The sequence below is a fragment of the Saccopteryx bilineata genome, chromosome 3 (genome assembly GCF_036850765.1).
Source record: "Saccopteryx bilineata isolate mSacBil1 chromosome 3, mSacBil1_pri_phased_curated, whole genome shotgun sequence".
Taxonomy (NCBI): Eukaryota; Metazoa; Chordata; class Mammalia; order Chiroptera; family Emballonuridae; genus Saccopteryx; species Saccopteryx bilineata.
The window spans coordinates 314,583,488-314,600,271 of NC_089492.1; the positions used below are offsets into that span (position 1 = coordinate 314,583,488).

Below are 16,784 nucleotides of genomic sequence, written 5' to 3' on the forward strand. Positions count from 1 at the left end.
CAGACATCCATCTGGCGTCTTGGGAGGGGTAAGGACCATGTCCACCATGACCCCACAATTGTCTTCCAGTTTGTCAATGTGTCATGGTGGTGTTCTCTGTTATTACCTTATCAACGGGTGTATTGGTGATATTTGGCAAGCCGGAACTGGAAACACGTTTGAGATCCGGTGTTCTTTAAGTTCTGTTTAGGCAACTCAAACTAAGTCACTTCTACGTTTCCCACTTTAAGCCTACTCTTTGGTTATCCTAAAACATTTGGCTTTAAAATTATTTTCATAGTACAGTCTTCGTTTTTCTCTATCATATGGCCGCATTTTCAAAAATCCGAAATTATTTTCTCATAAGCTGCAAGAAATGAATAAAACAAAAAGGAATCTGACGGCTACAGCGTGGGAGAATTCACTCAACCGGAATCATCTCCACTCAAAACACCAGCCAGCAGGTAGGCAGCGTGGTTCCGCGAACTGCATCTGGAAAGCCCAGTACGGGAGAGCGTGAAATCTGAGGCGCTTCCGCTTGGGGATTCTGGGAAGCGTAGTCCAGGAACCGTGTGTAGTCCGTGGCACTTCCGCTCCTGGTAGGCGAGGTTGGATTTGAGGTTGCTTGCCGTGTGGTGTTAACCCCGCGTCCTGGCGAATCTTCTGAACCTTCTTTGCTTCGGCGTGGGGTGAACAGTGGCTTGGTCCTGCCTCCTGGGTAAGGGAGGCCGCGGCCAGCGGCAGAGGGCGGACATGGAGGTGGCGGCGGTGAGCATCCGCTCGGCTGAGCCTCCCGAGTTGGGGGCGGGCTTGCGTGGGTCTTGGAGTTTTAGGGGCTCCCGCGTTCCGCTGCCCCAGGCTCCCTTCGGGCCCACCGGCCAGCTCTGCCACTTTCTTGCGGTAAAATAATGGGCGAGTTCCTTGATCTCCCCTTGCCTCAGTTTCCTCATGGCAAAAAAGGGTTACTTCTTCCCAATGCTGTTCTTGTGAGAATTAAGTGAAGTTGTACATAAGAAGCTTAAAGATGGTGCGTAGTGAGTAGTAAAATGTTGGCTGTTTATCATTAATTCTAATACTGAGAAAGGCGCCGTGTTTTCTGCAAGCTCCTGCGAGCCCGGGAAGGGGTCGGAGCGCGCTGAGCGCTGCCTGATGTGGCTGCTTCTGCATCTGGTGTCTGTCCAGCCTCTGGTTTAGGAGAGTGACTTCAGCCGCAACCTGGAGAAGGTCTGTGGATTTTCCCGGACCCAGAAACGGTAGTGATCTCGGCTTTGTAGAGTGGCTGACTACACGTGTAGGGAGACCTTAATATTAATAAGTATGAAATGTTGTGTTATAAACCTGTGTTGTTGATTTAAATGCAACAGGACTTATTAGGCTTGGGTTCTTACTAGTCATTATTTTCTTGTATGTGAGAGAAGAAACTTTGTTGAGAGTCTATTCCAGGTTAATAACATTTGCAAGTAATTACACCTGTTAAAAGAAGAAACCAGGGCAGTTTCACTGTCTTTACCGGTAGAAGAAATTATCTGTGAGACAACCAGTTAGAATTAGGTTTTTCTAAGGGTAACCATAAGTCACAGGACAGAGCAATCATCTCTGAATTCTGAGTTCCTTAAAAGAGTAATTTTTCTGGAAGTCACATTTACAGGGGCAATTTAATGATTTCTAAACTGCTGCTTGTCTAGCTGCAGGAAATAGGGACTACTGGCATTATTATCCCCATTCACAGGTGACTAGAATGACACACAGAGATTAATGACTTGCTCAAGGTTTACACTGCTGAGTAAAAAGTATTAAGTAGAAATAGAAGAGTTTGAACCCAGGCATTTTGAGCCCAGTAAGTTATGCTGCCAGCCTACTTGCCTCTCATTTACTCATAACACTCAGGCTCAGGAACACTCTTGAAGGTACAAGACACACTAAGAGCTGTTTTAAGGAATGTTTATGAACAATGGGCGCTGGCTGGGGTCCCAGGGGGAGCTGGAGTCCAGCTCCCGTTCTCACTAAGCTTTGTTGCCTCTGCCTCTGCCTAGAGAGAGGGGTACCTCTCTGTGCTCCTGTGAGGCGCCACGTGGACTGGCAGCGACCCTAGCATCTCTCATGATGGCTTTCCCTTCCCCAGTTTTGCCCTCCCAGAATTCTGCCTTTCCCCAAAAGGAAGAGGAGAAGAATGACCAAGTTCCAGGTGAGTTGGGTCTGCCTTTCTGTTCCTTAAAATGACATCTCATTTCCACAAAGTTTGGACACACACACACAAAAGAGCAAAGAAACACAAAGGTTGGACACAGACTTTTCCTGCTTGGAAAGAGTGAAAGGGATCCAAAGGTAGTTGACAGATTGTTGTGTGCCAGTTCTTGCTTTCTGCTTATTTACAAATAATAGAGTGGAAATTAATAGGTATTTTTTAAAAATAAAAACTCCCACTTTATAAACATGTTTACAGATTTGCTATTTATTTTCCCACATTCTTTTTTATTTGCATTTACACGTATGTACTTGTAATCACAGCTTACCATTTTGAATTTTTTAAAAAGATTTTATTTATTGATTTTACAGAGCGGGGGAGTGAGAAGTATCAACTCATAGTTGTTTAGTTCATTGCTTGCTTGTTGCTTGTCATATGTTCCCTGTCCAGGCAGGCCCAAGATTTCAAATCTACGACCTCAGCATTCCAGGTCGATGCTCTATCCACTGCGCCACCACAGGCCAGGCACCATTTTGGATTTTTACAGGTTAATTTTATATTACCTACGACTTCAATGGTGTGATGCTGGTGATTGAGGCCAGGCAGTTCCACGTTGACTTTGAGCAGATGGTAGAGGAACTGCAGAGCCAGAAAGCGTTGGGGCATTCCGGTTTATTGGAGGCTCGCAGAGACCAGCGAGTGAATAAGGAAAACCACTTGTCACAGTGGAGGGCAAGGGATCAGGAAAACTGCTGCGGTAGCGGGAGTACGATCTGGGAGAATCGCTCCTGAGGGCAAGCACCCATAGCTTTTCACAGAGACGGGCACATAGCTTTCTACCATGTGCTCAAGCGCTAATCATTCAAAGTACTTGCAGCCACAAAACCAGTAAGTGAGCCTAACACAGCTGTTTTCCCAACAAATGGCTCCACCATTTTCCATAGTATACATACCGTATTTCCCCATGTATAAGATGCACCTTAATTTTGGGGGCCCGAAATTTGAAAAAAAAAAGAATTACATCAAGTTATTGAACTCAAGTTTTATTCATCATAAAATGTATACAACTCATCACTGTCAAAACTCCCATCCATTAGCTTGTCCTCATCTGTGTCTGATGACGAATCACTGCCTTCAACAATGAGTGCAAAAACAAGCACGAAAAAGTGGGAAATGCAAATAAAGAAATCTACAACCCCGTATAAGACGCACCCAGTTTTTATTTATTTATTTATTTATTTATTTATTTATTTACTTACTTATTTTGTATTTTTCTGAAGCTGGAAATGCTCCCGCATGCACCCGACCGGGATCCACCCAGCACGCCCACCAGGGGGCGATGCTCTGCCTCGACCAGAGCCACTCTAGCGCCTGGGGCAGAGGCCAAGGAGCCATCCCCAGCACCTGGGCCATCTTTGCTCCAATGGAGCCTTGGCTGCAGGAGGGGAAGAGAGAGACAGAGGAAGGAGGGGGGGGAGGAGGTGGAGAAGCAAATGGGCGCTTCTCCTATGTGCCCTGGCCAAGAATCGAAACCGGGTCCCCCGCACGCCAGGCCAACGCTCTGCCGCTGAGCCAACCGGCCAGGGCCCGCACCCAGTTTTTAGACCCCAAATTATCCCCAAAAGGTGCGTCTTATACATGGGGAATATGGCAATATTTTCCCCCTTTTTATGTGGGTTATGAATTTTACCATTTTAAAGGTGTTTGTAAGGACAGTTTTCCTACAAACTTTTTTCCCAAAAAGGAATTTTGAGACTTTCACCATTTTTTTCTCTCCTTAAAGTTCTAGGGACTCAGTTTTCTGATACAGGGTGCCTCATATTTGTGGAAAGAATGTCTAAAGTGTGGCTTGGTGCAGCCAAGTCCAGCTGATAATGAACTTGGAGAAAAGAAATTTAGTTTCCAAACAAGAAGATCTGGATTCTTTAATTCTAAGTTTAACCATATATGTATTATAGTGAAGTGTTTTATTCATTGACATGTTAGCATATTTGAAAGAAGTACGCCCTTAGTCTAGGAGTACCAGAGACTTGCTTGGCCTTATTCCCTGGAACAGGAGAGTAAGGATATAGATGGTCTTGTTCGCATTTTGACATAAACAGACTTGTGAACGTTCAGAAACCTACTGAAGCTCACTCAGGCCCTAGCTGACACCTAACTTAAAAATAAAAGACCAGGCCCTGGCCGGTTGGCTCAGTGGTAGAGCGTCGGCCTGGCGTGCGGCAGTCCCGGGTTTGATTCCCGGCCAGGGCACACAGGAGAGGCGCCCATCTGCTTCTCCACCCCTCCCCCTCTCCTTCCTCTCTGTCTCTCTCTTCCCCTCCCGCAGCTGAGGCTCCATTGGAGCAAGAGATGGCCCGGGCGCTGGGGATGGCTCCTTGGCCTCTGCCCCAGGCGCTAGAGTGGCTCTGGTCGTGACAGAGTGATGCCCCGGATGGGCAGAGCATCGCCCTGGTGGGCGTGCCGGGTGGATCCCGGTCGGGCGCATGCGGGAGTCTGTCTGACTGCCTCCCCGTTTCCAGCTTCGGAAAAATACAAAAAAAATAAAAATAAAAAATAAATAAATAAATAAAAGGCCAGAGTAAAAGGCAACAAGTATTCATTTTATTTTCCTTCTTTTTTCAAGTGAGAATAGGGGAGATAGACTCCGTATGTGCCCCGACCTGACCAGGATCCACCCAGCAGCCCCTGTCTAGGGCCAGTGCTCTGCCCATCTAGGACCATGTTCACAACCTGAGACAAAGGCTCCAGGGAGCCATCCTCAGTGCCTGGGGCCAACTCACTGGAACCAATGGAGCCATGGCTGTGGGAGAGGAAGAGAGAGAGAAAGGGGATGGAGAGAGGTGGAGAAGCAAATGGTTGCTTCTATGTGCCCTGACTGGAAATCAAATCCCAGACATTCACATGCCAGGCCAGTACTATACCACTGAGCCAACTGGCCAGGGCTAAACTTTCATTTGAGATGCAAAAAAAGTAGCTATTGGGGAAGCAAGAGATTCGAGGAGAAACCCAACTATGTTCCCATTAGGAGACAAAGGCCAGGGGTAATTCTGAAAAAGGAAGGGGGGTAATTATACATGAATAGAAGGGAGGAATTTATGTGGATGGTAATAAGCTAAGGGTGGAATTTCTATAGGTGCAGAGTAGCTACCACAGTGATGGTAATTATAAAGAATGTAATTTTATAAATCAGAATGTCTGCTTTCCTGTTAGCTCTGCAAACAGTTGTTTGGGATATGCTGCTGCTTTAGGCCCAGTCCAAAGGTTATTTTGCCCAGTTGTAACAGTCTCAAAGTTTGAGGAGTAAAACTTGCCAGGCACCTCCTCTGGGATGGCAGCTCCAATTCCATTTTGAAGTGGATCTGTTTATATTATTTGTTACACACTCGTGGTTCAATTACCTGAGCCAGGAGTTTCAGGTCTCCCGAGTTAGGGTCAATGGAGAGACCCAGAAGAAAGGTGACTGCTGCATTGTGGGGCCGAGGTCACGCTGTGTGCCTGGCATGTCTGCTGGATGTGGGTCCCCACAGATAAGACGGCCCCTCCCCTGAGGCAGTTTTCTCAGCATTTGTCTCTTCCCACATGCAGTAGCTATTTGTTTAGTAGTAGATGATCGGAACTCCAGCCACATCAAATAAATACAGAGATCAGCAAAGTCTTTAGATAAATAATTTTAATTTCGACAAAGAAAAACACCATACAGAAAGTTATGGACAGATAAGAACTGAGTGGGGTGAGGATGGGAGTTTGCACATGCAAGAAAAGGTGCGTTGTTCTTAGGAGGCATTTCACTGATTGATGAATGAGATTGAAGATGTGAGCGAGTAGAATGGACAGTCAGTACGTGAAAAAATATCCAAAGATGACCTTTTTAAAAAGGCAAATATATGGAAATATTTAAAAAGAACTGTTTTTATCACTTATCAGATTACCCAAGATTTTAAAAATAAGATACTGTCAAGTTTGGGCCAGAATCTGGAGAATCGGGGACACCTCTAATCTCTTAAAGGAAAAGTGAAATGGGAAAATTGCCATTATACTAGCAAAACAGAGACACGTATTTTTAGAAGCACAATTGCTACTTCTTGGAACTTATTCTAAGTAAAAGCTAGACAAGTTGGCTGAGATCCATGTAAAAATATGTTTTTTTTGCAGCATTACTAACAAACATTTTTAAATTATTGCATCATTTAATTATTTAGTATGGTTAAACATAGATCATCACCTTATTAAAAATTTATTCGTTGATTTTTAGAGAGTGTTCCTGTATGTGCCCTGACTGGGGATCGAACTGGTAGCCTCTGGATATTGGAACAATGCTCTCATCAACCAAGCTATCCTACAAGGGCTAGATCATCACTTTTATGAAACACCTTCTGGCATGAATAATGATAGTAATCATAGTGATGGTTGACATTTATTGAGTACTTCACATGTGTCAGATACCGTCCTAAGTCCTTGACATAGCCTCATTTAATCCCCTCAAGTACTGTGATACCATACGATACGGAAATTGACGAATTGAGAAGGAAGGTGACTAGTTCAAGGTGACAAAGCTAGTAATGGACAGAGCCTTAGAGTGTGAATGGAGGCACTCAGTCTCCAGAGCCTGTGCTCTTAACCATGACACTGAATGCCACTGCAATCAACAGATACAGCATGTTCCTGGGAACAGAATGCTTGCGTACCTGCCCCCGAGGGGTCCTGAAGGCCTGTTAGATTGGCTGACATAGATGAATAGCGGTACTACCCAGGGAGAGGAGGAGGTAGGCACCATTATATACTGTTGACTCTAAACGAACTTCTGTCTGGCACTGACAGTCTAATTATGAAACTTGTGGGTGTCGTGATTTAACAAGCCTTCCTTAACTACGTAAAAGGCACCGTGATAAATGTACAAGATTTTTGTATGTTTCTCTTGGTTTCTTCCTCTTCCTCCCTTTTGTGATTGTGTAAGGGGAAGAGGAGAAACTCCACTAAAAAGAGTTGTTCGGGTCCCTTAGAGTCTGGAACAGCTCATCTCCTACATCTCTCCTTCGCCTTCCCAGCACTGCCCTGGCTGCCCTCCTCCCAGTGGTGAGGTTGAGGCTACGTGTGTTTGCTGTTGTAGGAGGCGGTGACCTTTAAGGACGTGGCCGTGGTTTTCTCGGAGGAGGAGCTGGGGCTGCTGGCCCCCTCCCAGAGGACGCTGTACCGAGACGTGACCCTGGAGAACTTCAGGAACCTGGTCTCCGTGGGTGAGCACGGGCGCCCTCTACCGTCCCCTTGAGTAGGGTTTCTCGGTCTCGGCACTGTTGACATTTAGGTCAGATAAATGCCGTGGGGCCTGTCCTGCGCATTTCAGGATGTTTGGTAGCATCCCTGGCCTCTGCCCACTACCTTAAGACTTCAGGACCCCTTAGAGACCAGAGTTTTCCAGTCTTTGAAACTTAGAGACAAGACATTTCTAGTCTTTGTTCCAAGGTAAACGGTAGATTTTTATAAATTAACTATAAATAATCATTTGAACTTGGCTATAGCTGGCTCTTTATACCTTATATATATATATTTTTTAAATTGTGGGCCATGATCCGTTGGTGAGTCATGAAATTTAGTAAGCTGTATCAGAGTGTTGGATAAACACTGCTGGAGGAGGGGGGGGCAGAGCCGTACATCATAGTATTGGGACCCAGATGTTTTAGAATTTTTTACCTTTAATGTTTCAGTTCAATCTTGTCTCTTCACAGGGCATCAGTCCTCTAAACCAGATGTGATAGCCCAGTTGGAGAGAGAGGAAAAGCTTTGGGTAACAGAGATCCAGACTCAAAGAGGTAGGCCTCCAGGGGAGTGCTGCCGCTGGTGTCCTTGAAGTTACTCTGTCTCCCGGGTGATCTGCTCGCCACACAGGGACCTGGAAACATCAGTCACATCATGTCACTCCTCTGCTTCACACCTTCCGCTGGCTTTTTGTTTCACTCAGAACAAAATCCAGAGGTTGTGGGGAAGAGCTTAGCCTTTAGCAACTTAAGCAGGCAAGTGAGGTGGGAGGATGGGCAGCAAGGACCCTGTCAGTCCCCCACACCTTTGTCCCCCACAAATCTAAACTGCAAGGCCCTGTCAGCTTGCAGTCTCCCACAAAAGGGGGATAGAGAGAGGAAGAGAGAGAAACATTGGTTTGTTCCACTTATTATGCATTTATTGGTTGATTCTTGTATGTGCCCTGACCTGGAATGGAACCTGCAACCTTGGAGTATCTAGATGACGCTCTAACCAATTAGATACACAGCCAGGGCAGTAATTTCATTTTTAATTTTTTTTTTTTTTTTTTTTTTGCGTTCTTTTTTTTTTTTTTTTTTTTTTTTTTTTTTATAATTTTATTTTTTTAATGGGGTGACATCAATAAATCAGGATACATATATTCAAAGATAACAAGTCCAGGTTATCTTGTCGTTCAATTATGTTGCATACCCACCACCCAAAGTCAGATTGTCCTCTGTCACCTTCTATCTTGTTTCCTTTGTGCCATTTTTAATTTTTTAAATCAAGTGAGAGGCTGGTAGACGGAGACAGATTCCTGCATGTTCCCCAACCGGGATCCATCCAGCAATCTCTGTCTAAAGCTGATGTTCTTCCCATCTGGGGCTGCTGCTCCATTGCTTGGCAGCCAAGGCAAGGCTATGGAGCCATCCTCAGTGACTGGGGCCAACTTGCTCATTTGAGCCATGGCTGTAGGAGGGGAAGGGGATCGGGAGGGGTGGAGAAGCAGATGGTCACTTCTTCTGTGTGCCCTGACTAGGAATCGAACCTGGGACTTCCACACGCTAAGCTGATGCTCTACCATTGAGCCAACCAGCCAGGGGCTATTTTTAATTTTTGAGGAGCCCTATACCATTTTCCATAGTAGGTGTACCACTTAAAGTTCCCACCAGCAATGCACAAGGGTTCCAATTTGCCATATCCTCGCCAATACTTGTTTGTTTTTTGTTTTTAAATAATAGCCATCATAATGAGTGTAAAGTGGTATCTCCTTGCTTTGTTTTGCATTTTGTTAATGATTAATGTTAAGCATCTTTTCACATGCATGCTGACCATTTGTGTATCTTTGGAGAAATATATGTTCAAATCTTATGCCTATTTTTAAAAAGAATTTTTCAATTACAATTTACATTCAATAGCTTGTCCAGGCGGTGGCGTAGTGGATAGAGCGTCGGACTGGAATGCAGAGGACTCAGGTTCGAGACCCCGAGGTTGCCAGCTTGAGTGCGGGTTCATCTGGTTTGAGCAAGGCTTACCAGCTTGAGCCCAAGGTTGCTGGCTCGAGCAAGGGGTCACTCGGTCTGCTGTAGCTCCCCGGTTAAGGCATATATGAGAAAGCAATGAACTAAGGAGCTGCAACAAAGAACTGATGCTTCTCATCTCTCTCCCTTCCTGTCTGTCTGACCCTATCTGTCCCTCTCTCTGACTTTGTCTCTGTCACACACACAAAAAATTGATACTCAGTATTATTTGGTATTGGTTTCAGGTATAGTGGTCAGACAGTCATACATTTCACAGAGAATTCCCCCAATATCTTTTGCTTGTTTTTGAATCAGGGTGTGTGTTTGTTTGTTTTTTTTTGTATTTTTCTGAAGCTGGAAACGGGGAGAGACAGTCAGACTCCCGCATGCGCCCGACCGGGATCCACCCAGCACGCCCACCAGGGGTGACACTCTGCCCCTCCGGGGCATCGCTCTGCTGCGACCAGAGCCACTCTAGCGCCTGGGGCAGAGACCAAGGAGCCATCCCCAGCGCCCGGGCCATCTTTGCTCCAATGGAGCTTTGGCTGTGGGAGGGGAAGAGAGAGACAGAGAGGAAGGAGGGGGGGTGGGGGTGGAGAAGCAAATGGGTGCTTCTCCTATGTGCCCTGGCCGGGAATCAAACCCGGGTCCCCCGCACGCCAGGCCGACGCTCTACCGCTGAGCCAACCAGCCAGGGCAGGGTGTTTGTTTTCTATTGTTGAATTTTAGGAGTTCTCTATGTATTCTAAATATTAATCCCATTTCAGATACATGATTTACAAAAATTTTCTCTTATTCTGTCTGATTTTTGTCTGTGGCCTTTTTACTTTGTTTATAGGCCTTTTTATTCTTTATCTTCTTTTTTCTTTCTTTCTTCCTTTTCTTTTCTTTCTTTTTACATAGAGACAGGATCATCAATACGATCATGAATATGCCCTGATCAGGTTTCAAACCAGCAACCTCTGTTCTTTAGGACAGTGCTCTACTCTAACCAACTGAACTATCTGGCCAGGGTCTTTTTATTCTTTTGATGCACAAAAGTTTTTAATTATCACAAAAGCAATTTTTTTTTCTTTTTGTTGATTTATTGATTCTAGAGAGACGGAGGAAGGGAGCGAGGGAGAGGGAGTGAGAGAGAGAGAAAGCAGCATTCATTTTGTTGTTCCACTTTATTGTGCACTCATTGGTCACTTCCTGCATGTGCCCTGACTGGGATCAAACCCGCAGCCTTGGTGTATCAGGACCGCGCTCGGACTGAGCTGGCCGGCCAGGCTATTGATGATCCTGTCTCTATCTAAAAAGAAAGAAAGAAAGAAAAAAGAAGATAAAGAATAAAAAGGCCTATAAACAAAGTAAAAAGGCCACAGACAAAAATCAGACAGAATTTTCTTTTGTTGCCTGTGCCTTTGGTGTCATATCTAAGAATTCCCTTCCCAAATGCAATGTCGTGGGGCTTTTGCTCTGTTTTCTCCTAAGATTTGTATAGTTTTAGGTCTTATATCTAGGTCTTTGCATTTTGAATGAATATTTGTATACAGTGTAAGAAAGGGTCTAACTTCATTCTTTTGCATGTGGATATTCATTTTTCCCGGAACCATTTTTTGAAAAGATGGTCCTTTCCTTATTGAGTGATCTTGGCATCCTTGTCTAAAATCATTGGACTCTATATGCCAGTGATAGTCAGCCTGGTCCCTACCGTCCACTAGTGGGTGTTCCAGCTTTCATGGTGGGCGGTAGTGGAGCAACCAAAGTATAAATAAAAAGATAGATTTAACTATATTAAGTTGTTTTATAAAGATTTATTCTGCCAAACTTAGCGAAAATCTGCCATAAAGTACTTGGTAAGTAAGTATTATTATATGCTTTAACTTGCTATAACTCTGCTTTATAAATTTTATAAAGTAAAGTTACTTCCCTACTTTATAAATCACCATTACTGTGGAACCGGCGGGCGGTTAGAAAATTTTACTACTAACAGAGATACAACAGTGGGCGGTAGGTATAAAAGGTTGACCCCTGCTGTCTGCAGTAGTTCATTTCTGGGCTCCCTGGGCTGCTTCCTTGGTGTGTATGTGTGTCTGTCTGTATGTCAGTGCCACACTATAGCTTTATAGTAAATTTTAAAATCAGGGTGTAAGTCTTCCAACTTTTTTCTTGTTTTTCAAAACTGTTTTGGCTAGTTGGGTTCCTGTAAGGTTTCATGTGAATTTTAGGATGAATATGTCTATTTCTGGTGTTGGGATTTTTTTTTAATTAATTTCAGTGAGAGAGGAAGGTGGGGAGAGAGAGAGATCACTGGTTGCTGAACTCGTGATCAAATGAGCAGCCTCTGTGCTTTGGGACAGTGCTCTAACCAACTGAGCTATTCAGCCAGGGCAGGATTTTTCTTTTTTAAGATTTTATTGATTTTAGAGAGAGAAAGGCCATAAGGGAGGAGCAGGAAGCACCAACTTGTAGTAGTTGCTTCTCCTATGTGCCTTGACCAGGCAAGCCTGGGGTTTTGAACTGGGGACCTCAGTGTTCCAGGTCGATGCTCTATCCACTACATCAGCATGGGTCAGGTGAGATGTTGACAGGGATAGCTTCCAATCTGTAGATCCTTTTGGGTAACTGTGACATCTTAACAGTATTAAGTCTTCCAGTTCAAGAACATAGGACGTTATTCCATTTTTAATATCTTCTTAATTTATTTTATCAGTGTTTTATAGTGTTTGGTGTACAAGTCTTTCACCCTCTTGATTAATTCCTAAGTATTTTATTCTTTGTGAAGCTGTGGTCAATGGAATTATTTTGTTTTGTTTTTGTCTTCAAACATAATTATTGAATATGTTTGTATTTTATCATGTGCATTTGTTACCTTTTTTTATTCTTCTATTACAGTGAACATTCAATATTTCTTTATATTAGTTTCAGGTGTGCAGCATAGTGGTTAGACAACCATATAATTTACAACGTGATCCCCTGATATTTCTAGTACCCACCTGGCACCATATGTAGTTATTGTAATATTATTGACTATATTCACTGTGCTGTACTTTACTGGAATTATTTTCATAATTTCCTTTTCAGATTGTTCATTGTGTATAGAAATGCAGCTGATCTTTGTGTGTGGACATTGTGTGGTGCTGCTTTGCTGAATTCATTTATTAGTTTTAACAGGTGTTTTTTGTGGAATCCCTATCCCCAGCCAGGCAGTCATCGCTCACCAATCCATCCTATCCTCCCTCTTGCTCTCTACAAATACTTAACCCATCACAGGACCCAGGTGAAGTTCTCTGGTAGAAATGTCAAATAAGACATTTAGAGAAGTCACTGATACAGCTGTGTAAATAAGGAGACTCCTGCGGAGGAAAAGAGAAGAAATCACTGAAACACTGAAACTTTTGCAATTCTGAGAAAGTTCAAGTGTAATTTGTATAAATTGGTAATACCCTTTTTTTAAATTTTATTTATTTATTCATTTTAGAGGGGTGAGAGAGAGAGAGAGAGAGAGAGAGAAGGGGGGAAGGAGCAGGAAGCTTCAACTCCCATATGTACCTTGACCGGGCAAGGCCAGGGTTTTGAACCGGCAACTTCAGCATTCCAGGTTGATGCTTTATCCACTGAGCCACCACAGGTCAGGCCAATACCCTTTTTTAAAAAAACAATTGTATTGATTTTATGGAGGGGGTGGTAGAGCAAGAAGTGTATCAACTCATAGTTGCTTCACTTTAGTTATTCATTGGTTGCTTCTCACATGTGCCTTGACCAGGCAAGCCAGGCTATCAAACTGGCAACCTCAGCATTCCAGGTTGATGTTTTATTCACGGCACCACCACAGGCCAGGAAATTTGGTAATACTCAAAATTATCATATTTTCCCATGTGTTAGATGCTCCCATGTATAACTCGCACCTTAATTTTGGGGCCCAAAATTTGAAAAAAAAAATGTATTACATAAAGTTGTTGAACTCAAGTTTTACTCATCATAAAATTCATACAACTCCTCATCTGCACGAAAAACTGGGAAATGCAAGTAAAAAAACTCTACAACTATATAAGACTCACCCAGTTTTTAGACCCCAAATTTTTCAGAAAGGGTGCATCTTATAATACATGGGGGAATACGGTAATTTGTCATGAGGATTATAAGAAGCACTTTGTATGCATTTAATCCTTAGGTGATATAAGGGTCTGTTTTTATATAGCTGAAACTTAATGCTTTAGAAAAACATCACATGGTTTGTAAGTGCCCGAGTGGGGAGTTCGGCCTGTTTGCGCTCAGTAGAGCCCTCAGTTAAGCCCGTGATGTTTGTGTGGGTGCCTGACGCGCCACCGTGCCATTGTCCTGCGGGCTCAACAGCCACAAAAGGGGGAGGAGTTACAGATGAAACTCATTTTCATTAGTTAATTCTAAAATTGTGTTTGTGCTTCATTAAGATAATTGTATAATAAACCACCAAACTGGGGACATACATAGTAAAAATATTTTAATGAGATACAGTTTGTTACAGTTGAGTTGTTTGAACATTCATCACCATACCTTTTCCCATTGCTTATAAATTGACCCAACAACGTAAAAAGTCACTGAATTGTCAGCTTCTCCAGCTTTCCCCACACACACACCATGATCTGGATGATGTCCTTTTTCTTCTTCCATGGCTTTGAGGTTTTTTTCTTTTTTTTTTTTTCCTGAAATTGGAAGCGGGGAGGCAGAGACAGACTCCCCCATGTGCCTGACTGGGATCCACCCGGCATGCCCACTAGGGGGCGATGGTGTGCCCATCTGGGAAGTTGCTCTGTTGCAGCTGGAACTGATGTAGCACCTGAGGCAGAGGTCATGAAGCCATCCTCAGTGCCCGGGCCAACTTTGCTCTAATGGAGCCTTGGCTGTGGGAGAGATGGAGAGAAAGGAGAGGGCAAAGGGTGGAGAAGCAAATGGGCGCTTCTCCTGTGTGCCCTGGCCGGGAACCGAACCCATGACTTCCACATGCCAGGCCGACACTCTACTGCTGAGCCAACCAACCAGGGTGGCTTTGAAATTTTTATTTTAGAAATACTGACAATACAAAAGTAATGAAAAGAGTATAACATAGACATGTTTATACTGTTTCATCAGATAGCACTGGCCGGTTGGCTTGTCAGTTAGAGTGTTGTCCCGAAAAACCAAGGTTGTGGGTTTGATCCCCAGTCAGGGCGCTCACAGGAAGTGAACAATGAATGTACAACTAAGTTGAACAACAAATGAATGCTTCTCTCTCTCTCTCCCTCTCTCCCTCTCTCCCTCCTTTTTACATCCTCCTCTTTCCATTCTCTCTTAGTCTGTCTCAATCTCTGTCCCACCCTCCTCTCCTCTTCCTGTTTCTTAAAAAAAAATAAAGGAGAAATGAAAAGGCATTGCAGATTGGGATTAAATAACTGCAAAGTTTTAGTGTCCAGGATATTTTGTAAAGACTTCTTACAAGACAAGTCAGTTTTTTAAAATAGACAATGATCTGAACTCAAATACAACACAAAAAAAGATACACAAATCATGATAAACTTGAATAGACACACCTAAAATGATGTTTAAAATCACCAGTCATTATCAAAACTACAGCAGCCATTACACATCCACTAGAAGAGTTAAAATTGTGAGCAGTGGTAACCCCAACTGAAGTCTCACGCATTCCTGGTGGGGCTGCACGTTGTACAACCGTACTATCCCCAGCCAGCCGCGGGCCTGCTCTCTTAGCATTCTGTGTCTGATTTCTTTCTCTTAGCATGTTTTTGAGATGTGTGTTTCAATAGTTTTTTCCTATTGCTGCACAATATTTCTTTATATGACAATGCCGTATCTTTGTCCACTCACCATTTTGGAGGACTTAGTTTATTTTTGTTTTTTAGCTACTATGACCAAAGCTGCTATGAAAAGTCACATACAGATTATTTTTTCTCTTGGGTAAATATGTAGGCGTGGAATTACCCTGGTCATTTGGTAGGTGTATGTTTAATTTAAGAAACTCGTGCCTGACCAGGCGGTGGCACAGTGGATAGAGTGTCGGACTGGGATGCAGAGGACCCAGGTTCGAGACCCCAAGGTCGCCAGCTTGAGCCGCGGACTCACCTGGATTGAGCAAAGCTCACTAGCTTGGACCCAAGGTCACTGGCTCGAGCAAGGGGTTACTTACTCGGTCTACTGAAGGCCCGCAGTCAAGGCACATATGAGAAAGCAATCAATGAACAACTAAGGTGTCGCAACAAAAAACTGATGATTGATGTTTCTCATCTCTCTCCATTCCTGTCTGTCTGTTCCTATCTATCCCTCTCTCTGACTCTCTCTGTGTCTCTGTAAAAAAAAAAAAAAAACAACAACTTGCAAGCTTTTTCACAGTAGTTGTACCAATTTGCATTCTCACTAGGAATGCACAAGGTGCAACTGGGATCATCATTGGTCATAATTTTAGCAATTCTAGAAGGTATGTAAGGGTAGTTTGTTGTGTTGATGAACAGTGATTTTAAACATCATTTCAGGTTTGTCTTTTAGAGTTTGCCTTGCTCATTGGTGTATCTTTCTGTAGTATTTGAGTTGAGATATTTGTCCATTTAAAAAATTGATTTGTCATAATACTGAATTTTAAGAATTCTTGATAAAATATCCTAGACACAGATATATATGTTTGTAGGTATTTTATCCCAATCTTCATTCTCTTTATTTATTTAATGGCATCTTACTTTGAACAAATGTCATTTTATTTTATTTTATTTTTTAGAGAGAGAGACACAGAGACAGACAAAGGAACAGATAGGACAGACAGACAAGAAGGGAGAGACTTGAGAAGCATCAATTCTTTATTGTGGCACCTTAGTTGTTCATTGCCTTGACCCAGGGAACTCCAGCCAAGCCAGTGACCCCTTGCTCAAGCCAGCGACCTTGGACTTCAAGCCAGTGACCATGGGGTCACCATCACCTGGTCAGGCCAAATGTCTTTTAATAGGGTGTATTTTTTTTTTAATTTTATTATTGATTTTAATTTATGGTGCTTACATAGATTCTAGTGTTGCCCCAAATGTATCCCCCCTGCCCCGTATTCCCCTCAACATCTTTCTTGCCTCCCTCCTTATAACGCCCTCTCCCCTTTCCTTCAGGTTTATCCCATCCTATCATCTCCTTTCCCTCTGTCCGCTTTCTCTCTGGTCCCTTTGATCTCTCCTCTGTCTCAATTCCATTCCTCAGTTCACATTGTTAATTGGATTCCTCAAATGAGTGAGGTCATATGATATTTTTCTTTTTCTGCCTGGCTTATTTCACTTAACATAATAGTTTCCATGTCCATCCATGTTGTCACAAAGGTAAGATTTCCTTCTTTTTTATGGCCCCATAGTATTCCATTGTGTATATGTACC

General features: G+C 43.4%; 1 protein-coding gene across 1 annotated transcript in view; it reads left to right on the forward strand.

Annotated features, from left to right (window-relative positions):
• Positions 1-582: 582 nt before the first annotated feature.
• The window catches only part of ZNF235 (zinc finger protein 235), a 40,110-nt gene continuing 23,908 nt past the window's right edge, over positions 583-16,784 (forward strand). The window contains exons 1-4 of the mRNA XM_066271879.1: positions 583-697; positions 2,013-2,164; positions 7,275-7,401; positions 7,891-7,974. Of these exons, the coding sequence (XP_066127976.1) occupies positions 2,150-2,164; positions 7,275-7,401; positions 7,891-7,974 (226 nt within the window). The 5' untranslated portion in view covers positions 583-697; positions 2,013-2,149. The remainder of the gene's footprint in view (positions 698-2,012; positions 2,165-7,274; positions 7,402-7,890; positions 7,975-16,784) is intronic.